Source organism: Dermacentor variabilis, chromosome 4 (genome assembly GCF_050947875.1).
Source record: "Dermacentor variabilis isolate Ectoservices chromosome 4, ASM5094787v1, whole genome shotgun sequence".
In the NCBI taxonomy this organism is placed as follows: domain Eukaryota; kingdom Metazoa; phylum Arthropoda; class Arachnida; order Ixodida; family Ixodidae; genus Dermacentor; species Dermacentor variabilis.
Window position 1 is genome coordinate 128659478 of NC_134571.1, and position 27218 is coordinate 128686695.

The 27218-nt window shown below is 45.7% G+C and overlaps 1 protein-coding gene across 1 annotated transcript in view; it reads left to right on the top strand.

Annotated features, from left to right (window-relative positions):
• Window positions 1–11473: 11473 nt before the first annotated feature.
• LOC142578334 (ubiquitin-like modifier-activating enzyme 1) overlaps window positions 11474–27218 on the top strand; it is a 111875-nt gene continuing 96130 nt past the window's right edge. The window contains exons 1-2 of the mRNA XM_075687732.1: window positions 11474–11578; window positions 14229–14302. Of these exons, the coding sequence (XP_075543847.1) occupies window positions 11474–11578; window positions 14229–14302 (179 nt within the window). The remainder of the gene's footprint in view (window positions 11579–14228; window positions 14303–27218) is intronic.

The following is a 27218-nucleotide window of genomic DNA, read 5'->3' on the forward strand; positions in this document are numbered from 1 at the left end:
TGGCAAACAGCAAAGCAAATTGGCTGGAGATGATACTAGCCACAATCTTAATATGGGTGTAGTGCATGTTCGCAATGGTTCACCCCACCCCACCACACTGCACCACACCATACTGTGAACAGGTCCATATGGACGCTACCCAGCTAGAAGAAGACCGGCTGAAGGCGGCACGACAGGCAGCGAAAGACGCTAGCGAGACAGAGCGCACTTCCCAGCTAGAAGAAAAACGCCTAAAGAAGGTGCCACGCAGCGTGGCGCTATCTCTCGAAGCGACGCGAAACCCGCGCCGCGGAACTCACGGACCGCTGGCGTTCAAAAGAGCACAGGCAACCCTGTCTCAGCGCCAGAAGATGACAATGAAGTGCATGGTGCCCTGTATATGCCTTTTGAACGTCCGCTCTTCGAAATGACAAATAAAACTTCAGCGTAATACAAGTTACAGTTCTAGCTTGAGTGATATTGTGAACAAGAAACGTTAGGAAGAACTCGGAAGCAATATTATTTGTAACTTGTTTGGGCAGTGACTGCGGTATGTAATGGGGTCCTGTACAAATGGTTGGGGCCAGCGACCGCATTTTCTTAAGTTTTGACTGGTTGCCCGGTTGACCTCGCTTTGTTCTCGCAACTTGTCCGGATGTTCTCGTTTGAGTGCCCAGATAACGGCTCTGACTTTTTGACTCAAGGTCACTTGAAGGCCGCCCGCAACGGGAGCTAAAACCATTTCATGCCTAAAATGTCTATAACGCTGTGCGTGACTTCATTCAAGCTACAAAGCATTCACCATGCTGATTTTTTGTTTTGCTTACTATACCTATCAGTTGTGATTTCCTTCCAGGATAAATAGTTAAGTGAACGTTTGTTCGATTTCTTTTAAATGTAATCATTCACTCATCGGGTCCGATTCATTTACACACTACCCATTGTTCCAAGTTTTGCCTTGTCAACTTCTTCATTCATCCCTGCAATAACACACACACACACACACACACACACACACACACACACACACACACACACACACACACACACACACACACACACACACACACACACACACACACACACACACACACACACACACACACACACACACACACGCACGCACGCACGCACACACACGCACACACACACACACACAAACACACAAACACAAACACACACACACAGAGAGAGAGAGAGAGAGAGAGAGAGAGAGAGAGAGAGAGATAATATTTATAACGGAACCACGACCTTGACCACAGCCGCGCAACGCTATAGCTACAGGAAATCCGCGACGGGTGTAGAGAAAGCGAGGGAGGTATTTAATGTCCGAAAGGTGGAGAGGTTCTCTTGAATGACATGCTTCTTACTTTCTAATGGAGGGAAAAGGAAAAATGCTACAGAAGAGATAGACGACGGTAAGAGGCCAATGTGTTGATGAAACAAACTTGCTGCTACACATGGAGGGAACGAGGAAATGGTACAGAATAGATAGATGGTGGAAAGAGGCCAATGTGATTAATAAACAGATGCATGATAGCCCGGAAATTATTTGTGAGTACGAGCCACCCTATCGTGGCCCAACCCCGCTGTGAGTACGCGCCATTCTTGTTCTTGTTCTCCAATGAAATGGCGCAAGCAACCCTGGAGGATCGGCCATGAATCGGACAATGAAAAAGCTGTTAACAATTTTTTTAGGAAGTAAGGTGAAATGAAATAAGTATCTTGTAAATGGGATTTAAAGTGCCTACTGTTGCAGATATGAATAATAAAATATCTAAGTATTGCAGAAAAAAGGTACGCGGGCACAATAAGCATTAAGAAGAATTTCAGCATGCAATTTTTTTTGTCTCACGCATAAAGATGCCGAGGGCTTCACAAATGTCCCTGTGGCTGAACCCAGAACAGTAGCGCCAAAGGAAATAATTACTGGAAGAGCTAAATTCAAGACAAGGTTTTGGAAGGGTTCTTCTGAAAATATTTTCCTTTGAATAATGAACCAGCGGCGTGTCAAAAAGAAGTGTTGCAGAGATTCACTCTCACTGTATAAAGGACACAAAGGTAATATAACCAGATGAGACTTGCGGAGGTAAAAGTTCAGTAGGGGGACTCGGTACCGTGGTCTCGTAATCGTTAATTCAATTTTTCTAGCGGAGCCCCATTTGTTGTTCCAAGGAAAATTGACATGCGAGAAATCGTATGTTGACAACGATTACCGCTTGAAGCTATCTGCAGTAGTGTATTTTATTCATCGCGCCGCAGTTATGAAAGAGAGAGAGAGAGATGCAAATGAGAGAAAGGCAGGGCGGTCAACCAAAGTTAAAGCCTCCAGTTTGCTACCCTGCACTAGGGGAAGGGAAAGGGGAAGTAAACATGGAAAGAAGTGTGGGGACAAAAGGAAAGACGTAAAGAAAGAAAAGGACGGGATCATGATAGTCTTTCTAATAGGCCACTGCCACGAAAAAAGGTCAACAAAGCCTTGACCGACTTTCAGTGTGACGACAGTTCAGGTCGGCATTCCAAGACTGTCTGTTATGAAAGTGGCCTGTCGTCACGGCGTGTCAAGACGTCCGCTAGCGACAGCCGGTGCGCGCTGTATCGAGGACAGTGGCAAAGCACGTGTTCTATGATCTCCTCGTCACCGCAGTGACTGCAAGCTGCGCCCTCACCCGGACCGACTCGGAAGGCAAAAGTCCTTGTGAAATCGACACCGAGCCACAGTGGGCAAAGTACTGTTGTCTCGAGTCGAGAGAGCTATGTACAACTCTCGCTGGAGCTGTATAACCTGATGGAACGTATGCACGATAGGACAGGATTGTCTGACAAAAAGAGCACGCGGCAGTGATGAAAGCTGACGTAGGTGAAATAGGGATTATATGAACATCGTGGGATGCTACTGCGAGTGCATCTGCATATTCGTTTAATGCTAGACCATTGTGGCCTGGCACCCACACTTACCGAACGAGACGTAAGTGTCTTGGGAGGAGAGAAGAGGCAGTTTCTAATGAATCTGACGATTTGGACGTGGTCGTTAGGAACAAACGGACAGACACTCAGTTAAAATTACTGCTGATGACAGAGATGATGGTAATTTGCGTAAAGCTAAAATAATTGCCAATAATTCCGCTTGAAAGATGGGCGTAAAGTCAGGTATCTGAACGCGAAAAGACCGATTTAGATATGCTAATACGATGCCCACACCTGTCTTCTCTTAGCAGACGAATGGATTAGTTGGTATCACGTTCTTTGTACCCAGGTATACAAGGTGGTCTTCCAAAATACTATTAATGTATTGATAAGGTAAATGTTTAGCCATTGTTCTGAAAAAATATCATCAAATTAAGTTTTAGCGACTGGAGCCGAGGTTTTTATTGAGGCTATATCACGCATAGGTGAACATTTATTGGGTAGAAGAGTTTCGTGCGAAAACAAGTTGAGGGCAACGTGAGCGATATCACTGGTGGTTAAAAAATGAGGCCGATTCTTTAATGAAAACATATCGTGACCTTCTCTGCAGTGATGGACATATTTTAAAGTTTGTACTGTTCGGATATGAAATCACATGAAAAGAGAATGCAGGCGTGCTTCTTGAAATAAGATATCAATTGCTGGCAAATTTAGGAAGCCCTAGACATAAACGTAATGCCTATCGTTCTAATAAAAGCAGAGGCCAAATTTTGTATGCAGGTCCATGAGAAAGCAAAACGCAGCCGAAGTCTATCATCGTGCTAAACATACATGCAATAATACATCATTACGAGGGCATGCCGACGCAAATCTGATCACTTGCTACTAAGTCTACGCAGCATTCCTGCTGCGCGCGCTCCTTTTGAGCTAATAAGCTGCATATGCGGACTGCGATCAATCTTTTCGGTGAATACTGCACCCAAATATTTAATTGAATTCACCTGCGGAATACCCTCTTCTCGATAAAGAATGGAAATTTGCGCAGGAACGCGTTGAAGGAAAATTAGGATGGCGCTTTTTCTGATATTAAGAGAGAGGCTAATGCCATCAAGCCACAATTCTAGGCTACTCATATAGGGCTGTAGTGTTTAGCAAAAAACATGTAACTGTACCGATGCAGCAAAAAATGCGATGTAGTCGGCTTATACGTACGCATGCACTTCCTGTTGCAAAGGTACAGTACTCAGTAAAACATTAAACAACAAGGGCGATAGGACTGATTCTTGCGGTAGACCTCTCGACTGTTTACATGTTAACGAAGACAGTCCACGTTGAGAGCAGTAAAATTCCCGGCTGTCGAAAAATTCATAAACCCACGCGACAAAATAATCTGACAGATCTACATTCTGAAGCTCGTGTATTAGGCTGACATGTTTTGCACTGTTATGCGCTTTAGTGATATGCAAAGTGACTAAGGCTGCATATTTTTTATGACATCGAGCTACTTGAATAATACTTTCTAGGTTGAAATGGGCACACCAAATCGAGAACCCTCGTCTGAAGCAAATTTGGCATGCACTCAAGATCATGTTCTCTATTAGCCAATTATCTAAGCGGTCGTGTAAGATTCTTTCGATTAGTTTTACTAAGTTAGATGTAAGATATAGTGGCCCAATATTATCTAAGACGTAACGGGCACCTTGCTTTTCAATAATGGGATTAGTTTTGCAAGTCTCCCTTCCGGAGGAAGCCTCGAAGTTTTAAGAGAATGGTTTACCATGGTAAGTAATGCACGAGGCGATATCTTAAAGTTTTTATTATAGGCATAGTAGTTCCACAGGGGTCTGGCGCGGAATTGGGCAGTTGGCTTAGTAGATTTTGGCTTAGTTGCCTTAGTAATTGTAACACCTTCGAAGTCTTCACATTAGTAGCTTGCATAGCGTGCTAGGGCAAAGTAGACTTAAAGCGACATTCTAGACTTTTAGCAATATCCTCCAGTAATTTGTCTAATTCGCAGAATGTTGGAATCACACTCGATGTTTGTTTGTGCCGGAAGGACCTCTTTATTTCTCAGAAATCCAAAGAGTGTTTTTTTTGTTGGTGGCCCTTGAAAGTCGAAGTGCTTACAATCAGACTTGCCGAGGTTGAAGACTGGGCATGTTGGTATAGCATATTAGAGGCTCGATTGCGCAACATTTGGACGACACACACAGAAGAGAAACACACCACCACGGAGCGCTACTTGCAACTATCGTTTTATTTCCCTGTCAATGGAATGAATACTGGAAGATACTCGGGAGGAGGGTAACGACAAAAACAAAAAGATTTTACAAACATGGCCATCCACCAATGCCAAGCAAGCTTTGTCATGTGATCATTTTTGACATCGCAAAAAAGGAACCACGATACAAAATTCCAGATTAGCGCGTGAGGAAATCTATTTCCTTTGCACTAAGGGAGACTGATGCCATGCTCACGCACATACTTCCCAAACATGCAATCTCAGCAGCTTCGATTATTTCTCGCGCAATTTGGCTGCCATCTTTACTCACGATCTTGCATTTCTTAAAGAATGGCCGACATCCGCAATCTCTAATTGGCAATCTTGGCAATCTCTAACCTTGGCAATCTCAACCTTGGCAATCTCTAATTGCCAATGTTGAAGACTGGGCGTGTTGGTATGGCATATTAGAGGCTCGATTTCCTCACGCGCTAATCTGGAATTTTGTATCGTGGTTCCTTTTTTGCGATGTCAAAAATGATCACATTACAAAGCTGGCTTGACATTGGTGGATGGCCATGTCTGTAGAAATTTTTTTTTGTCGTTAACCCCCCCCTCCCCCTCCCCCCACGAGTACCTTCCTGTATTTATTCCTTTGACAAGGAATAAAACGATGGTTGCAATTAGCGCTCTGTGGTGTGTGTTTCTCTTCTGTTTGTGTCGTCCAAATGTTGCACAATCGAGACTCTAAAAACTACAATCAGAGTTGTCTTTCGCATTTGCGACTGTTTTATTAAATGTTTGTGCAGCGAACCTATAGTCTCTCCAATTTCTGGGACACTGGTTATGAAGTAGCTTTTGCAACGCTCCTTCTCCTATCCTGTAATCACGCGAGTGCGCTGCGTTCCACCTAGAGTCAGAAGACCCACTTTTAGGGGAGTGCACAGTGAATTGAGACTTCTTTAAGGAATCTTGGAAAACAGAAAATTAAATTTATGGCCTTTTCTTCTTCAATATCCCATTGCTGATTAGATAAAGCCATGTTTAGGACCATCTTGATTTTGCTGAAATTAACAAAGTTATTTGAATGCATGCTAATTTGAGTCAGCGGAAATACAAGCTCAAAAAGTATAGGAAGATGGCTACGACTTCAGCCAGAGTTTATAGCAGACCATGTGGAGATAGACAAGTTAGAGCTAGCGAAATTGAGACATATCGCGGAATGTTACCGACTACAAACCAATCTGGCTGCTCTTGCGTTAATGGATAATAGATCATCGTTAGAAGTCCAATCACACAAACGTTTACCACTCGAATTGGTCTTAAAACCCCATGAAGTATGATCGGAGTTAAAGTCTCCGGCGAAAATGATTTCTTTTCTACAGGTCCTAATTACCGAATCTCGACTACTGGTCTTCAGTATGCCTTCGGCGAAATAAACATTAACTAACGTCACTGGGATGCGGACTGGAGTAGAAATGTCTATAACTAGAATTTCACTTTCTGAAGTCATACGCTGGTAAGCCATTTTAGCCCGGTGTGTACTTTTTGACGAGATGAAGATAGCTAAGCCGCCACCACAAGAGGAACGGTCCAAACGAAATGTACGGTAGTTTTTCAGATGAGCTATCTTTTCTGCTGATAACTAGGTTTCTTGCAATGCAACGATATCAGAGGAACGTTGGGTACAGAGCTAACGTAAGTCAACAACAGCGAAACAAATGGAACGGCAATTTCACTGTAATATCTTTTGCGTCCCTACGTTGATCTAAGACCAGCAGCAGAAACTGCCTTGTCTAGGATACTATCCGTCAAAAACGATTTTTTAGAAATATTTTCCTTCTGGCCCTTTTTTGTCTTCATTTTATTGTAATTGTAGATGCCGGCGCTATGCAGGAAATGCATCGCGTTTAAGAGCACGGGAGCTAAGCTCCATGTTTGTTTCTTGGGAGCCACAATCTGACCTCCAATCTGATTCCTGTTCTGCATGATACACAGGAGGGGTCTTGTTAGGCCAAATGTTAGAAGGGCCCGGATTTGATGTTTTCAGCATCATTCGCATCTAAGGGCATTGGAAGTTTAGATGCCATGGCTGGACGGGCAACCATCTGAAGGAGTTGAGTCCTTTGAGCGGTAACCACTTGTGCCAATGACTCCGATAGACTCACAACTATATTTTCCATTGCCTCCTTCATTGCCCTCTCTACTGCCGAAGCTATGACATCAGAGAGCAATGAGTCTACTGCACAAGAAAGCCGATTTGCTCCACCAGCATACCCGCGAGATCGCTCTGCAATGATCAAACGGGCTTTACGTATTGAGCCTCTCTTTTGCTCAATAATCTGTAAAATTTGCAATTCCTGCGCTCTCGCAGAGCAGTTGGCATAGTCAGCTGAGTGAGAACCCCTGAAGATATAACACTGTACTTCCTGCAAGGAAAATTTTTTTGTTTCGCGGTTTTCTCCATATTTACGGCTGAGAGGAACCGATCGATATCCCTTAATGTTATGCCCATAGCGCCAACACCAAGACGCCAGGAAGGGGTCTCTACAGAGAAATGATTTGCAGTGTCGCACGGCAACGATCCGTCGAAGAACGAGCTGCACAGAAAGCAGTTCTTGTTCTTGTTCCCTAGTGAACAAGTGCAACTCACTCTGGGGGATCGGTCATGAATGGGGCGGTGAAGGAACTGTTAGCATGTTTTTTTAAAAATAAATTAGGGTAAAGTGAAATAAGTTTCTTGCAATTGGGATTTAAAGTGTCTACTGTTACAGGTATAAAAAATCAATTATCTATGTATTTTTATGAATGCTGTGAACATTATAAGAATTTTAAAGAATTCTAACATGACATTCGTTTTCTCTCACGCAGAAAGATACAGGGCTCCTCAAACGTTCCTGTGGCTGTAACTCAGTACTACCGTACTGGGTGACAGCCACAGGAACAGCCCCAAAAGAAAGAGTTATGGGAAGAGTGAAATTCAAGACAAGCTTTTGGAAGCGTTCTTGTAAAAATCTTTTTCGTTGAACAATGAAAAGTTGGCACGCCAAACTAAGTGTTCCAGAGATTCACTCTCATTGCATAAAGACACAAGGGCGATATAGCCAGACCTATATCGCCCTTGTGCCCTTTATGCATTTAGAGTGAATCTCTGGAACACTTCTTTTCTACTGGAGAAAGGAGTCCAATAGACACGGTAGTGACGAAGGCGGCTGTAGAGGGCAGGGCTGTCAGACGTGTTTGGCTGTCTTGCCTTCTCTTGTTGTCATTGTTGTTAATCGCTTTCTGTCCCCAACCATAGCTGTTTTTGATGCTGAGGATGGCCTGATATTATGACTCATACCCACGCTGGGGGATTTGTGAACAATTGTGTGCTGAAACATTTCCTTAATCCTTTGAAGTGTTAGATATCTGATCAAAACAAGAAAAAAAAACACATACAAAAACAAAGAAATAACGAAAGAACATTAAAAAAAGTATGTAACCGCAAACGGCATCAAACGACTCCCTGTGGCTGACCCCTATAACTGACACACCGTAAGGTAGTGTTATTTCTGATGATAAGGGTAACCCTAACTTAACAAGCGGAATTTCTAGAAGTATTTTTCTTAATAAGCTGTATCGACGACATAACAAAAATAGTGATCTAGGTATTCTGTTTCTTGGCAGTATGGACACAGATGTGATAGCGTCAGACCAGTCCTGCGTAAATAGAGGTTTAATGGGGGGACACAGCAGCGTAATCTCGTGACCAATACTTCTGATATTCTTGATGGACACCACTGGATTTCGCACAGAAATTTCAGGTGCTGAAATTCTGTCCATGTTTTTATTGATTCAATGACGTCTCTATGAATTGAATATGTTCGATATCTAATTGCTGTTATGTGCGCCACTACTGGAAGAACTGGCATTATATGTCTACTCAGGGATGCTCGCGCTTATTTCATTTAAATATAATCCACAGTGACCTGGTACCCATAACAGTTTTAGAAAATCCAACTATGGAGGAACTAATGTTAGAAACGTCTGCAGAGTTGGCGAATTGGATGAAGTTGTCAGCGAAGTACAGACAGAAACGGAATATATTATAATAACCGCACTTATTGCGTTCTAAAGGAGTTTCCGAAGCACTAAAATCATTGCTAAAAGCTCGGTTTCAAAAAATGGGAGTGAAATCTGGCAGTCTCAAGGAAAATTACCAGCCAAGCGAAAGCGAGAAAATGCCTACGCCCGCCTTTTCGTTGCTCACCGAAGCATCTATAGCTATTTATTTACTATGTTATTTGGCTGTACGTGTTGCAAGACAATCTTGCAACAGGTTATTTAAAAACTTGACTGATTGAAACTTAGGGTTACGGAGGAAAATGTCATAAAATTCTATTTTGGTATTCTGATTTCATTCAGTTGATGGAATCACCTCTCGAATGTTCACATTCAGACTATGTAATTGTTTTTGTACAGATACAATCTGTGGAGCGTGAAAACGAGGCCAACGAGAAAGAAAGAAGGAATTTGGATCATTAATAAAGGAGTATTCAGATCGTCTAATCGGCAATCTGTAAAACTTCAGAAATATTGGAATTGTTAAGATGCGAAATCTGCAGGGCAATGTTGGTAGGCGCGCTTCTTGTTAGATAACGTTAATAGCCGCAAACCTTGAGTGTCCCAGACACATGCGCAGGGCTTCACGCTCCAAAGAATTACAGGCTTTGTTTTATAAGCAGGGCAGCCTGAGAACAATACACACACGAATTACAATATTGGGTGCATATAAATTTCATAAATCATTAGCAGGGAATCCCTATTGTCGGTTACTATTTCTGCGCAGAATACCCAAAGCACGTTGTACACGCAACACTTTCTACGTGTGGACTCCAGTTGAGTTTTCTATCATATATGATTCCCAAATATTTTAGAGACTCAGCCTATGGAATGGGTTCTTACTTATAAGTTATAGAAATTGAAATTGGATCCGTGAGCGGGAATACTAATGTTGCGCTTTTACTTACATTTAATTAGATACAGATTCTCTGAAGCCATACCTCAAGCATACTCATGCATCTTTGTAATTTTTCGCATAGGGCGTAAATGTCACTGTCAGTCTGAATCTGCATACACATAAACTTGCACCTCCTGACAAGTGGGGATGGAGCTCATTAATATATTAAATAATATTGGAGACAGGACTGGTCCTTGGGTAACACCGCGAGTCTGTCTGAATTTAGACGAGGAACAGCCGTACTTGAAGCAATAAAATTATCTTGATCGCAATAATTCTGTCAACCACGCGATAATACAATTTGTAAAATTACGACTCTGCACAATATCCAGTAAAATTGAATGTTCAACGCTGTTATATGCCTTAGCTATACCTAATGTCCCTAAAGCAGAATATTGTCTCCTTTTCAGAGCAAGTTGGATGCGGCTCTCTAAATCAGCATGGGCACCCCGTATTGAGCAATCAGCTCTAAAGCCTATTTGATTTGGACTTAATATTAAATTATCCGTCACCCAGATAGCAATTCTGCAATGTAGTACCCTCTCTATGAGCATGAACATATAAGAAGTAAGAGAAATAGGCCTAATATTTTCTGCTATAACCTACTCCTTGTTTTTTAGGTATTTGGATTACTTTAGCTGCTTTCCAATCGTGCGGTGTTCAGGCATTGTTTAATGAATTGTTTATAACGTTTAGAAGGTCGCTAGGAAATAGATCGAATAAAATTTTTGTCACGTCAACGGTAATTCCATCAGGACCAGGGGCTGACAAGGGCAAGTCAGGAATCACTCGAGGTAATTCATGCAATGTAACTTCAGCAAACAGTGATGTTGAGGCTGACTTTTGCAAATTATAGGACATCGACGACGTGAATCTACACTCCAAGCCTTTAGCAATGAGTTCAAGAGGTTTTCACATTTCATCGGAAGGCAGATTGACATATTCAATAATAATTGGCGATGGCAAAATTTTGCGACATCTCATATATCTAAACAACGATTTTTTTTGTTTTTAGGTTTATAAAGGAAATCGCATTGTTTCCTATTATAACATCCGTTAGCTTGAGTAACTGACTGGGCGTTTAGTTACAGCAGCGTGAAATTCGTCCTTTCGAAGGCTCATCTTCTTCTTGGCCGATTCCCCGTAGTGGGTGATTTCCATTCGTTGGAAACGCGAACAAGAACGTTCGCCGGGAAGCCGCGCGACCGGTGGTGTCCCTGCCGCGCACCGGGACCGGTGTCCTGGCCGTCGCAAGGCTGCCCTAACCCCAGCGGAGGAGGCAGCGTCGGCGCGGAACAGCGACGGGCAGGACGGCGGCCGCTGCGCGAGAAGGGTAACCACGCTCGTCGTGGCCAAGGGGTCCGATGGGCGCCCGGCAGGGCACCATGGCCCATTCGGAAGATGAGGAAGACCCTTCTCCTCCGGCGAAGAGACAAAGGACCGACGACCGTGACACGTCGGAAAAGGAGGTGAGTGAGCGCCATTTGTTGTCGGCATACATACACTGTTATATACCCTCGGCTGAGACCAACTCGCTATTTACCCGCTTTGAAGGCGTGCACGCACATTAAACGGAATCTGACGCTGTGGACGTTCAACCGCCGTAGTAGTCGTTGGGAGTACATAATTTCTTTTTCGTCTTCTGCTATTTGGCGTGCGCTTAGTTAAGAAAACACGTCTCGGCTTTCGTTATTGCTTTGTGCGGTTAGATTCTGCTTAGTGCTGTAACTTCGCAACCGAATGGACGCACTCAAAAATCTGCGATGGAAATTTAGCTTCACGAAGGGTCGTTAGAAGTCAGAAGGACGAGGCAAGTCAGTTCAGGGGCGCAGTCGCTCGGTCCATATATGCGTATGCTGCTCGCCATTCACGGACTGGTTAAGCTGCCACTGATGCACGTCGGCAGCAGCATGAGATCGACCTTGAGTTTTCCAAGTATGAAACAGTATAGGGAGTGGCTCCAGAAGACTTCCGGTTTCGGTTATGAGCTGCACTACTGGTGAATTTGGCGTACATTTACGAAGATTTAGCAATACTGCTAAAGCGTATTGTCGGCAGCTAATCATAATTTTATAAGTGAGTTTTGTATTCAGATGACGCAAACATTTTACATACGTGGGGTCGAGGGATGGAGCTTCTTCTTTACTTGAACGCCTCTAGCGTGACGCAACACGGGAGTGCTTTCTTTTTTATTGCCAATCACGCTGTTCACAGCAAGCGACTGGAAGTTTTGAGGTGTCCTAAGTACACCACTTCCACAATTCAGTGAAATGTTCTCAAGGAGGCAAAAAAAAAAGGCCGAGGACAGCTAAGCACTTCTTCTGAGTTGCGAATGCGAAAGCGTTAACGTCTAATTGAGTGCCGCTGAGCGGTCCTTCCAACTCCTCGCGGGCAATCGAGCGCATTCAGACGCTTGGCGCGCTTGGATTTGGCCTCACCGAGGGGCAGGTGGAACGCAGGCGAGCGCTTGCGCGTACAAAGAACACGCGAATAACATAGGCTTCCGAGAGCGGGAAGGGTGACGTGGCGCCGCGGCCACGCCCTCTCCCTTCACGCAACACCAGGCGCGCTATCGGCTCCGCTCCGTCGAGACGCGCTCATGACGTGGCCTTCGCAGTCAATAGAAATTTACCCGCCGTTTCGCTGCTACAGATGAAAGGCGCTGGCTTTTTCGCTCAATAAGCCATTTGACGCTTTCACATCAAAACCTCTTTGGACGTTCTATGACGGTGTCACAGGTGCGACAAAGTGACGCGTTGGGCTGCGCTGGTTATAATAGACGCTGTGGATGGCGCGAAACACGAGAGAGAGTTGATGTACTGATTCTGGCTGAGAACTGACGATTTGTTTTGCAGAAGGCAGAGCACGATCGGAAGTTAAAGAAAATATATAGAAAGCACTAAAGAAGCAGCATTTCCATACAGCCATTATTTAGCAGCCCAGCGTGTCTCAACTAGCGTGCATGATCTCAGAAGGGCAACTGCGTTTTTTGATGGATGTTGGTATGTTCCAAATAAGCCCTAAGAAGTAAGTCGGTGCCTGTGCAGCCTTCTTATCTGTCCATGCTCTATTAGTAGTGTGGTAGATATGAAGTGAGGCATTTAACCCTGTCGGCTGTGCCGAGGCCTTTTGGACCAACGAAAACCCACAACTGCTAAAGGTTACTTATTCTCGAACCGCTCTTTGGCAATCATTCGCCATCTCGAAGTCGCGAGTGGAAGTTAAGATGAGCCTCAGACGAATCAATCCTCGGCAGCGCGGTAACCGTCAGTGACTGTTGAGGCAGGTATTGTGTCACCAGTTTACTGAACTCAACCGCCGGCGACAACATCATGCCTGAAGGCACCGTCGCACAGACTTGACAGCACTCATTTACGTTAGCCTCCGTTTGAACGTTTATCATGGCGCTCCAAGATATGTGCAATCAACGCAATCCGCCGTTGACACCAATTCTACTTATTCCTGCAAACTTCCGAACTACATTACTCCATCTGAATTGCCGATTGACTATGTGCACTTCCTTTGGAACACGTTCATTTAATGGAAAGGACCATTGTTTGTTAGATTTTTTTACGCATTGCTTAACCCGCGCAACTGACGTTTCCTCTTATAATCTTAACTAGAATATGTTCAATCCGCGTTAGATCTATAATCAATGTTTATGCCTTGCTATACCTTAAAACGTCATGCCTATCAACCTCCTGTCTATCGTGCGCAGCGTGGTCATTAAATTTCTTCTAAGCCTCCCCCCCCCCCCCCCCAGTTCACCCTGAATTTCAGTCGCAATAGGTTGATGTTGGCAAATAGCCACGAGCGTATCATATTTAACTAGCACTAAAAAGACAAGACGAGAACGATAAGCACACGGGACACGACGCTAGACTTCAACTCACTAGCTAGCCTAATTGTAGTCAATTGGTCCAACTTGCTTCCCTAGTTTTACATGCTTTCCTTTGCAGTGGTACTGGTAAGCCGCAGTTCTTCGAAATACGCCCTAGTCCATTTTCCTTACTATACAACATTTCCTACTTCATCTTTTTTACCAACCACATATCTGCGCCTATTTGCTCAAGTAAATGCCCACATCTCAGTCTGGCTTTTATGCCTTCGTATGTGCAGGGACAAGCGGCTACCTCTGACCCGTCGGAACAGAAACCGCCAGACATCGATGAGAGCCTTTACTCTAGACAGCTGTAAGTCAATGGCTTAAATTACGTGCGAGGTCTGTTAGACTGAATGAGCCGACGTCGGCCTGACTTTCGGCAAGACGTCGGCATCACAGACCGGTCTGGTGAAAAAGTACACAAAGCGAATACCCGTTTGTGATCGCTCAAATGGTGGTCACCATGAAAAATTCAGAAAAAATACAACGTAGTTCGAATCGTGCTAGTGGATATTTTGCGAATGAGTGAGGTTGGCGTCGCAGTCAAGGAGGGAGGGGGGTCACTGTGCGGACGGTAAGACGGTGTTTGACAAGTGTGGGGAACATGTCTGCTTCAACGGGTAAGCTTTAAGTCTCGTCCGGGTATACTGTCTTCATTCTTACACGAACCGGCGCAAATGCTCGCATGTGCGTGGAACTATGTGCATTACTCGGCATGCATCTGTTGCATGCAACAAAACATCCAGGAACAATCATTTTTTTGCTGTACTAATGTAAACTTATTGTAGAACCGTACGTGCCATGGGGGTGCTGCTTAATCACATGCGCATAACATTTCATGCAGCGCCGCTTGAATGGGTAGTTTCATGAATTACTTAAAGTCGCTGCAAGCCACATCGCACTGCAATACACCCAACAACACGTACGATAAAATCTGGTTAAATAGCTCCGTACACTTGGTGCACGACTCAGTTTGACTGACTGACTGATTCAACGGAAGAGCGTTTCAGTACGACATTCGCACCTTCCGCAATCGCTACCAAGCTGATTGATATATTGCGGCTAATGTTATGCGATAGTGCTGCGCACCAACGATTAAAAGCCACAGGGACAGTTAGCGCTTGGCAGGAGCGCTGAAATAGCCGTGAAGTGCTGTCTACCGATGATACTGACAATCATCATCATCATCATCATCATCATCATCATCATCATCATCATCATCATCATCATCATCATCATCATCATCATCCAATTCATTTCCAGTGCAGGACGAAGGCCTCTCCCTGCGATCTCCGATTACCCCTATCCTGCGCCAACCGATTCCAACTTGCACCCCAAAATTTCCTAATTTCGTCACTCCATCTAGTCTTCTGCCGTCTTCTATTGCGCTTAATTCACTTCTCTTGGTACCCATTCTGTTACCCTAATGGTCCAACGGTTATCAAGTCTGCGCATTACATCACTTGCCCAGCGCCATTCTTTTCTCAATGTCTATTAGAATATCGTCTATGCCCGTTTGCTCTCTGATCCAAACTGCTCTCTTTCTGTCTCTTAAAGTTATGCCTAGCATTCTTCGTTCCATCACTCTTTGCGCGGTCCTTAACTTGTTATCAAACTTCTTTGCCAGCCTCCAAGTCTCTGTGCCGTGTGTCAGCACCGGTATAATGCACTGATTGTATACTTTCGTTTTCAACGATAACGGTAAGCTCCCATTCAGGAGCTCCCGATGTCTGCCGTATGCGATCCAACCCATTTTTATTCTTCTGTGAATTTCCTTCTCATGGTCCGGGTTCCTTGTGATTAGTTGACCTAGGTAAACGTACTCCGCCACAGACTCTAGAGGCTGACTTGCGATCTTGAACTCTTGTTCCCTTGCCAGGTTATTTATCATTATCTTTGTCTTCTGAATATTAACCTTCAGTCCCCCTCTTACACTTTCCCTGTTAAGGTCCTCAATAATTTGTTGCAACTCGTCTGCATTGTTTCTGAATAGAACTATGTCATCGGCAAACCGAAGGTTGTTGAGGTATTTGCCGTCGATCTTTACTCCTAAACCTTCCCAGTTTAATAGCTTGAATATTTCTTCTAAGCACGCAGTGAATAGCATTGGAGAGATTGTGTCTCCTTGTTTGACCCCTTTCTTTATAGGTATCTTCCTACTTTTCTTGATTAGAATTAAGGTGGCTGTGGAATCTCTGTAGATATTTTCTAGTGTATTTACGTAAGCGGTCTGTACTCCTTGATTATGCAATGCCTCTATGACGGCTGGTATCTCTACTGAATCAAATTCTTTTTCGTAATCTACGAAAGCCATATAAAGAGGTTTATTTTACTCTGCTGATTTCTCGATAACCTGGTTAATGACATGGATGTGATCCATTGTAGAGTAACCTTTCCTGAAGCCAGCCTGCTCCCTTGGTTGACTAAATTCCCGTGTTGTCCTTATTCTATTGGAGATTATTTTGGTAAATATTTTACACAGTACTGGGAGTAAGCTAATGCGCCTGTAATTTTTTAGTTCTTTAACGTCGCCCTTCTTGTGGATTAGTATAATGTTTGCATTCTTCCAGTTTTCTGGGACCCTTGCAGTCGATAGACACTTCGTATAGAGAGCCGCCAGTTTTCCCAGCATTATGCCTCCTCCATCTTTGAATTAATCGAGTGTTATTCTATCCTCTCCTGCCGCTTTTCCCCGTTTCATGCCATGCAAGGCGTTTCTGACCTCATCTCTAGTTATAGGAGGAGTTTCTGTATACTGTTCATTATTGTTTTGAATAGAGTGCTCCTGAGTCGTCTGGGCACTGTAAAGGTCAGTATAGAATTCTTCCGCTGCAGTTACTATATCTTCAAGATTGATGATGATATTACACTGCTTATCTTTTAGTGCATACATCTTGGTTTGTCCTATGCCAAGTTTCCTTCTCACTGCATTCAGGCTGCGTCCATTTTTTGACTTCTTGAGTCTTTCTCACGTTATAGTTTCGAATATCACCTATTTTCGTCTTGTTGATCAGTTTTGACAGTTCCGTGGATTCTATCTTATCTCTTAAGTTGGACACTTTCATTCATTGTCGCTTCTTTATTAGGTCCTTTGTTACTTGAGAGAGCTTGCCTACTGGTTGCCTTGGTGCCTTGCCTCCCACTTCAACTGCTGCCTCTGAAGCCAGCCTCGTTATGGTTTCATTCATTATCTCTATGTGATCATCATCTCTCTGTTCTAAGGCTGCATATTGGTATGCAAGTACGAGCCTAAATTTCCCTGCTTTTACCCTTACTGCCTCTAAGTTGACTTGTTCTTTCTTGATCAATTTTACTCTTTCTCTGTTTAAATTGAGGTGGATCCTGCCCCTAACTAACCTATGATCACTACATTTTACCCTACCTATTACTTGAACATCCTGCACTATGCTGGGATCGGCGGAAAGTATGAAATCGATTTAATTTCTTGTTTCACCTTAAGGGATTTTCCAGGTCCATTTTCTGTTGCTACGTTTCTTCAAAAAAGTGTTAATTATTCTCAGCTTATTCCTTTGTGCGAATTCTACCAGCATCTAACCTCTAGCGTTTCAAGAGTCTACATCCTAGTTGCCAATTGCCTCTTCACCCGCCTGCTTTTTCCCTACTTTTGCATTGAAGTCGCCCATTACCACTGTATACAATGCTTGCATTTTTCTCATCGCTAATTCAACATCTTCATAAAACTGAACTACTTCCTGATCGTCGTGACTGGATGTTGGAGCGTAGCATTGTATACCTTTTATTGAGTTTGATTACGACTACTGCTACCCTCTCGTTGATGCAGTAGAATTCGTCAGTGTTGCCCGCTATGTCTATTAATTACGAATCCTACCCCGTATTGCTTCTTATCCGGGAGACCTCTATAGCAGAGGACATGGCCGTTATTCATCAATGTGTAAGCCTCACCAGGTCTTCTAATGTCACTAAGGCCGATAATATCCCAACCAATGTCTGATAGTTCTTCGAAGAGTCCTGCTAAGCTTAATGGTTGTTTATTCAGGGCATTACAATAACGCATAACGTGAACCCACAAGAGCACAAATACGTGTATGTGGCGCAAGGTCGGCCGTATCTTCGTGTTATCTGCATTTAATTCTATTACAGAGCTCTCAATAACAGCCCCCACATATCACACATTACAAATAGTCAACACATGTCAGCACTAACAAGGACAGAGAGAGAGAGAGAGAGGTTGATTCAAGAAGAAGAAAGCCTGCTGACCACACCATTACTGTTTAGCCCGGTACTTCCCAGTAACGAACGCCATGCGAGTTATCAGCATGACACAGCATTCCCGACAAGAAAGTAGAGGGCGCGGCATTTTCAAGTAAGGAAACGCAAGTAAGGCAGATGGCGATTATAACTGTGTAGCAGATATACACCCCAAAGGGTGTAATTTTGCTTAGGAGTGTAGATTTGCGGGTGCTACACTCTAAAACAGAGCTCCCGGCACTCTCTTTGAGGGAGTATCTGCTTGTCCCATAGTTCACTCTTTTCGAGAGTAGATCGACCCTGTCTGAGAGAGAGAGAGTAGGACAACTCCTCCCTTAGGGTTTTGTTACTTCACCGCAACGGAGTGCTAGTACTCTTCTGCAGAGTGCGAATACTCTTTCCACAGGGGTAATAGTACTCACCCAGAGCGAATGGTTCTACTAGAGCTCCTTCAAACCGCGTACTTTACTCCTCCAAGCCGAGTGTTTCTACTCCCCCAAACAGAGTGCTAATACTCTTCCCAATAGTGTGAAAGCACGATGTACATCCATGGTCATGTTAGACGGGGTTCGCAATACATGCATGTAGGGAATATTTGATTCCTTCATAAGCAGCTTCTGCACTTATGCTTGGTGAATGGGATGTAATCTGTAGTCGCCGAGCTTCTCAAATAAAATATTTTCTCTATTAAAAGGTCAAAATCTTTATTGATCAGTCACAAGACGAACTGAATAATAATTTGAGAAACATACTGACAAGCACATAAATCACATTACAATGATGTCCATGAACATTACAACACATCTTGTAATAAAACATAAGTATACATATTATCTAACGTTTTATCAGTATTACAGTGTAGAAATATCCTTATATTTCAATTGGCTCCTTCTTTTCAAAAATAAAGTATATAATGGAAAGTTAAACATAGAATGAACGTGTGCAAATTCACAAAGTATTGACGCTATGAACGAAGAGAAATATGCGCCACATTACTGGCCAGCAAAGGCATTTCTGGCACGAAATGCGTGCACTTATATGGCAGAGGTTACTAGATGAGCTGCTAAGCATGGGGCTGGTAATGTGGATAAATTGTGCAAGAAACTTTTTTTTTGTGCGCCATATTCTAAGACTGCAGCTCATTTTATAACGTCCTGTACAAGCTATGGATGTTTCTGACTGAGAGTACAGTGCATTTAGAAGTGTGTTGTATATTCTCATGTGAGGCCACAGGTCTAGCTAGCTTTGCTTATGTTTCACATAAAGCTATTCATGTATGGGCTGCACCCCATTGCTTCTACGTGCGTCTTGTCATGGTTCTGCAGCAACATCCTGCCCGGTCTCAAACCGCTACAGAGGCGCATTATGTTTCTTATTCGGTTTGCCTCCTCACGAAAGTAGTTTCCTGGTACTGTTGGCATTCATCCGTTGCACATTCTCACGAATAAATTAAATTAAATTTACAATATTATCTATTGTGTAGCAAATGAGTATCAAACTGCAAGGAGCATTGGCATTAAAATCTTGTCATATATGGTAACTTTCTATTCCCATTACGGTAAGAATGATATACTTCTGAGGAGCAGGTTGCATAATTACGTGATCAATCATTGTGGCTCGTTGAATATGCAATCTAACTAAAATATAGCACGGCTTCCGATGTGAACCAAAATCAAATGTGATAAATATGATGCATCAAAGGCGACATAAGCTTAAGTACAGGCAGAGAAGTGCACGAAAAAGACAAAGAAGCAAAACACAAATTGAGAATTGCACCATCCTGGCACACATATCACTTCCGTGCACATGGATTTTGCATGCCACTATGCATATACTTGCACAATGAACCAACTACCTGAAAGAAAAGCTTTTTTTCTGCTGAAGTGGACTGCAGACTTGCTGATGACGTGGCTTAGGAACAGAAGCTCATCGTAAGCGAAGCGGCACTTCTCTGGCTTCAGAGTGAACCCTGATGACTTGATGGCCTCTAGTACTGTCGCAAGCCGCCTAAGGTGTTCGTCGAAATTTCCTGCGAAGGCGACGACGTCATCGAAGTAAACAAGACAGGTCTGCCACTTCAATTCTGCTAACACCGTGTCCACGACGCGCTGGGTCGTTGCAGGCGCCGAGCACAGCCCGAATGGCATAACCTTGAACTCGTAGAGGCCGTCTGGCGTGATGAATGCGGTCTTTTCGCGATCTCTCTCGTCGACTTCTATTTGCCAGTAGCCAGACTTGAGATCCATCGACGAGAAGTATTTTGCGTTGCAGAGCCGATCTAATGCGTCGTCTATCCGTGGAAGGGGCTATACATCCTTCTTCGTGATCTTGTTACATCGTCGATAATCGACGCAGAAACGTAGGGTTCCGTCCTTTTTCTTCACCAAGACTACAGGAGATGCCCACGGGCTTTGCGATGGCTGGATAATATTGTCGCGCAGCATTTCACCCGACTTGTTCTCTTATAGCTTCAGGTTCTCGCGTCGAAACTCGGTAAGGGCTCTGGCGGAGTGGGCTAGCGCACTCTTCGGTGATTATGCGATGCTTTACGACCGGTGTTTGTCGAATCCTCGATGACGTCGAAAAGCAGCCTTTGTATCGTCGGAGAAGACTTCTGAGCTGTTGCTGCTTACTCATGGTGAGACCTGGATTTCTCTCGAAGTCTGGTTCGGGGTAGATGCGGCAGAATCCGAGCGGACAAACGCATTACTGGTTTCCAGAATTTCCTCGATGTACGCGATCGTAGTGCCCTTGTTGATGCGTTTGAACTCCTGGCTGAAGTTTCTCAGCAACACTTCAGTTTTTCGTCCGTGCAGCCGAGCGATCCCTCTTGCGACGCAAACTTCACGGTCTAGCAATAGACGTTGAACACCCTCGACGACGCCTTTTACGTCGGCAGGTGTTTTGGTGCCGACGGAAACGACAATGCTGGAGCGGGGCGGGATGCTGACTTCACTTTCAAGCATGCTTAAGGCGTGGTGACTATGAAAGCTCTCCGGCGGTATCGCCCGATCTTCCGACAGCGTTATCGACTTCGACTTCAGGTCGACGATTGCGCCGTGTTGGTTCAGGAAGTCCTTGCCGAGAATGACGTCTCGTGAACACTGTTGGATGATAACGAAGGTGGCAGGGTAACTCCGGTCATTAACGTTAATTCTTGCCGTGCAGATTCCCGTCGGCGTAATGAGGTGTCCTCCAGCGGTCCGAATTTGAGGGCCTTCCCATGCAGTCTTAACTTTCTTCAACTGGGCGGCGATGGGTCCACTCATGACGGAGTAATCGGCTCCTGTGTCTACTAAGGCGGGGACTGCGTGGCCGTCGAGAAGCACGTCGAGGTCGGTGGTTCTTTGCCTTGCGTTATAGTTAGGTGTTGACGTCGGATCACGGCTGCGTCTCGTTGACCTGTGGCTGGTACGTGGCGTCGTCAGGTCGTCTTTCGTCGGCGTATTCTTTGCTTCCAGACTTCGTCGGGACGGCGGCGTGTCGTCATTAGGTCGTCGAGATGGTTTCTTTGTCGTCTTCGTCGGCGGCGGAGGATCTTAGTTAGTTCGACGAACATCAACCGCACCTCCATCGGTTGCTGCTTTTAGTTTTTCGGATATGGGCTCCCAGACCGGCCCCGCGCTGGGCCAGTGTATGGTCGGCGCTGCGGCGACAAGTAGTGGTCGGGTGATGGCGAACGGGACGGTCGTCGAGGGCTCCACTCAGTGGTGGCGAGGTAGTCGGCGATATCGCGAGTTCGTTCGCCAATCTGTGGTCGCGGCGCGTAAACGGCAGAACCTCGCAGTCCCATCTCCCGTTATGGGCATCGGCGGTACACATGGCCGGCTTCTCCGCAGTGATAGCAGAGCGGGCGGTGGTCGGTGGCTCGCCAAATGTCCGTTTTCCTCGCGTAGGTGAGTTAGGCGACAGGTGGGTATGCTGGCGGCGGCGGCGGCGGACGACGCAATTGTGGCGTTGTAGGGCCCTGGCGCGGTCGCAGAGGGGGACCTTGACGGCATGCGACGGCGGCGTAGGTCATCGCTTCTGGCTGGGGCTGCGGTAATTGTGGTTGCACCTCAGGAACTCCAAGCGATCGGTGCACCTCTTCTTTCACGATGTCGGCGATCGAGGCCACTCTAGGCTGCGACGAAGGCAAGACCTTGCGCAGTTCTTCGCGCTCAATGGCCCTGATGGTCTCGCGCAGATCGTCCGTGGCCAGTGATTGAATTCCTACGTAGTTGGTGGTGTTTGTACGGCGGTTGAATTGCCGGTTCCGCATTTCGAGTGTCTTCTCGATGCTGGTGGCCTCGCGAAGGAACTCTTCTACGGTCTTCGGTGGGCTTCGTATCATTGCGTCGAAAAGGTCTTCCTTCACACCACGCATGAGTAGGCGGAATTTTTCCTCCTCGGGCATATCCGGGTCGGCGTGGTGGAACAGACAGCTCATTTCTTCCGTAAATATGGCAACGTTCTCGTTAGGTAGCTGCACTAGGGCGTCCAGCTTAGCTTCGGCCCTTTCCTTGCGCACGACGCTCTTAAAGGTGCGCAGGAAGTCGCTACGGAATAGGTCCCATGTTGTCATGGTCGACTCCCGGTTCTCAAATCACGTTCTGGCGCCGTCTTCTAAGGCGAAGTATACATGCCGCAGCTTGTCTTCGGAGTCCCAGTTGTTGAAATTCGCGATTCGTTCGTAGGTCTCCAGCCAGGATTTTGGGTCTTCAGTCGCTGCTCCATGGAAGGTCGGTGGGTCCCGAAGTTGTTGCAGGATAACGGGGGACGCTGGGGCAGCCATGGTGGTTGTCTTGGCCACGATCTTCTTTGTCGACTCAGCTAGAAGCCCGTGCTCTGGGGGCAGTCCTTGCAGTCTGCGGCTAGCACGCTGGTCTTGGGCGATGTTGGTTTTGTCGTCGGGCTTTGGGCTTGGATCGAGGCTTTGAGGGGGCGTTCGGTACATAAAAGCACAAGCACCTCCACCAGATGTTACGTGGTAGTGACTGTGAAGAAAGCAGCCAAACTGATAAAGACGAAACTAGCGTTTTATTGGGCGAACTTGTGCCCTCAAAAACAGGCTACACTCAAAGAACGGCGAAAGCGGCGAACGCTGTCGGCGATCGTCGAAAATATGATCAGCGGGTCAAGCACGTCGGTTTTTATACATCAGTCGTCGAATGTTCCAGAGTAATCGCTGGGACCCGCGTGCGTTCCACAAAGATCTACATTATTCGCGTCACACACACATGCGATCAGATTACGCAAGGTTCGGTCACAGACAGCGGATGGAAGCATCGATAACATTCCAGAAACTTCCGATACAAGCAGGCGCGTCCTGCGCTGTGCAATAACATTTGTTAAATGGTGAAACGTGTCGCCCGATAAAGACAAACAAGTACACGAGTCAATATGGTGGAATCATGGACACGCTGATGAAGCTGATGACAAAGTTTCGGCTGATAAAAGGACGACAAGCCGTCAAGCGAATTACAAGAGAGTGTGTCGTCGGTAGGCGCTTCAATTCAAGGCCTCTTAGAAAAGAAGCACCACCATCCTTATAGGAGCTCGAGCTGACAGCGTAACCCAAGCACAATCATTCGAAATCATCGCAGTAGATTTTATGGATCCACTGCGAGCAAGGCACACAAACCAGGATAAGACCGGGAAGATATACATAGTTATTTTTACTTATGCGGAGACGCAAGCCGTAAATTTGGAAATTGTAACAAACGTCACAACCAAAAGCCTCTAACAATCCTTTCGACGGTTCGTAGCAAAGTGAGGAATATGCCAGACAATTTACAGTAACAACGTACCTACCTGCAAGAGAGCCCCCAAGGAACTCAAAGCTGTCAAAGGCATCTCGACTGACCACACCATAAAGGACAGTTACAAGTCGTAACGTAATACGAAAGTACGTTCATTCCAGGCCGCTTGGTGCGTGATATTGCGAAAGATACATCCGGGTTTTAAAGGCATCCCTGCGCAAAGCCGTTGGACGGCGATTAAGTGGATAACAACTGCAGCATTCCTGTACCAGAAGAGATACCGGGCATCTAAATCCTCCAGGAGGTTTATATCGCCAATGCAGCCACCTTGTTTGGATCGTTGAACAGCCCCTTCCTCATCGACAACGTTACTGATCCACTGCTACGCTACACGGATATTATTAACGGCTGTAGAAGGCGCAAAAATATTCCCCAAGTGACTGTCGGTGGTGCCCTTTAAGTGTACGTATTTCGCAGTGTAAATAAAGTCAGGGCTCTTACAGGCACGGCAACGGTGCGATGCAGTCGCTTCTTGTTCGCGAGATTCGAGTAGCACGACCACGGTCCAAACAACGCCACTTCATGTTCTAAGAATACCGAACACCAGGCTGCGCGTAACTCCCTCGGTAGTCACCAGCATCACTCTCCGCTCTCTGCCATCCATCACATTTGGAGGCCCAATTCAGAGGACTGTATGACTAATCCATTTCAAGGACTATGTGTTCACGTCGGGTCTGACCGCCACTCCCAAACAAACCAAGGTGTGCACGTTCCTACAATGAATGGGTACTCAAGCACAGGACATCCTTGCTTCGCTCATAACGGACGCCTAGGCCCATGGTTCCTTTGAGAGAGGTGCTCATTGGTATCCGGTCAAAGAGGTGTACGAATCTTGCCGGTTGCACCGACGTGCACCGGTGCCCGCGGTAACGGTGGACACCTTCTACACAACGCTCGAAAACATGGTGAAAAAGCGCAAATACCCGTCAGCAACAGACGAGGAACGCCTCGTATGTGAGGGGCTCATCATGAGCTTGCGCGACATTTGCTTGAGGGACTAGCTTTGCCGAAAATCAAGTGTGATGCTCTGGGACAAGTGCACTCAAGATAGACGGAGCGAAGACGAAGAAAACTAAAGGAAAAATGGCAGACGCTATCTCACGATAGCATTCGACGGTACGCATTCAGCATTGAATCAAAATATTTGCAGAACGTGTCCCCACCGCCAAAAACGGGTTATGTATGAGACGTGTGCTGCTGCGGGGCTCTTATATATCGCATTCCTAAGCGCACTCGTCCACATCTAGCGCTGCCGACCAGAAGCGCATGGTTGCACAAATTCATGGCGCACGGGTGCGTGTGAGCCCATAGAAACGGTAGAAGCGCGTCCTACGGCGACCAGACTCCTTTCTCTCGTTCTTTTTGGAAAACGCGCTGTGCCATGTAGTGGATGCCTAAAAGCTTGCGCATGACCTCCGAGAAGAGAAGCGTGGCGTGCCGGTGTCTGCGAACCCTGAGAATTGTTCCCACGCTTCTCACACACTTAGTGGCACATACTCATTGATCAAAATGGTGAGGGCTTCACTGAAGCTTAGAACGACAGAAAGCTCAGCTAGTTGGTAAGGATTCATTACGCAAAAACGAGGTGAGGCGTGCAGACAGGACGCAAGAGTAGAGAAGTGGACGACGCGAACGCCGACTATCAACTGAAGGGAGCACTGAGGCGAAGAAAGCTGCAGAGCTGAAAACACTCATTGCATTCATGGCGCCGCTCGCTTAAACGTTGGTACACATCAAGACACTGTCTCGAGACTTTGACTCCCTGAATATACAGTTGCCTCAAGCTCACTGATGGATCAGTATAAACAAAAATTTCAATCATCAGTATCTGCCGACGCGAGGTTCTGTAGAATGGGCTAGATCCTTCTTCAGGATCAACCAACCAGAAAGCCTAGATACAGCCTGCCTATCAACAGCCTTGACTTTCGCCGAACAACGCTACAGCCAAATCGAAAAGGAGGTGCTGGCCGTCTCATGGGAAATTCGAGGTTCGATACGTTCCTGAGGGACCTCAGCTTTGCGGTTGAAAATGTCCAATAGTCATTTAATATCTTTCTTTGGGATAGCCTTACCTAGACCTCATGCCTCCTTGAGTGCAACGGTTTCGCATCAGGCTTTTTCACTACCAGTTCACGTTCAAGGTTGTTTCGGGAAAGCTGCTTGCCATGGCTGACACTCTGTCATGGGATCAAGAGCGCTCCAACTCTCCTGTCTTTGTGGACAGCGTTGAGCTATTTGTGTCACAAGTTGTGAACGCTATTTCATCAGTTTTAGCGGTGTGCCTTGAATACTTCAGAGCTGGTAAGGAATCAGAAGATGAACGTGCAGCGATAAAGGACTACACCTCCGAAGGTTGGCCTAGACTTGACTGGTTGCCGTTGAATGTGACTCGCTAATGGCAACACCAGGGCAACATCTCCATCTGCGATGGTGTTCCTTGTAATACCAGCTCAACTACGTCTAGACATGGTGAACCTTTGCCTCCTACACGGCAATCACCAAGGCGCTAACCGATGTTTGGCACTAGCCAGAGTCGGTGTGGTGATCAGGTCCTAGGAACCAAATGAAGTCTACAGTGGAAGACGTGTCCAACGTGCCCAAACGATGCTGGGAACTGAAACACCTGCAGCAGCCTGGGAGCGGTGTCCACAGACCAGCTTCGTCCGGATGGTCAGAAGTTTTCGTTAGCGGTGGAATACCGTTATCGGTACACGGAAGTGATCACCCTTCGGTCCACTTCAACCGCGGAAGTAAGAGCGGCACTCAAGAGCATCTTCGCCAGGCATGGCATTCCCTACACGCTGCTTAGTGACAACTGGTCTCAGTTTGCCTGCAAATCCTTTTAAGAATTCGCAAAGACCTAAACGTCTAGAAATACCACAAGCAGTCCTCGCTTTCTCAAATATAATGCTGAAGCAGAGCAATCGCAGCATCTTTACTGACTTCTGTGGCGACCTCTCTGCTTATTTACTGACGTCGTCAGGGATGCGGTATCTCTCCGTTCTATCATCTCTACAGCCATTGAGTTGTCCGTAGAAATATGCATTTGTAACATGTCTCGTCATCGAATTAGGCATGGTAAAATGTATTAATTGCGTAAAAATATTGAAAGTGCATGCATTCGAAGATTGCTCAAAGCGAAGCCGTAGCGACAGTGCCTGCCGTAGCCCGTATAACATCTCAAGGCTTAGGAGA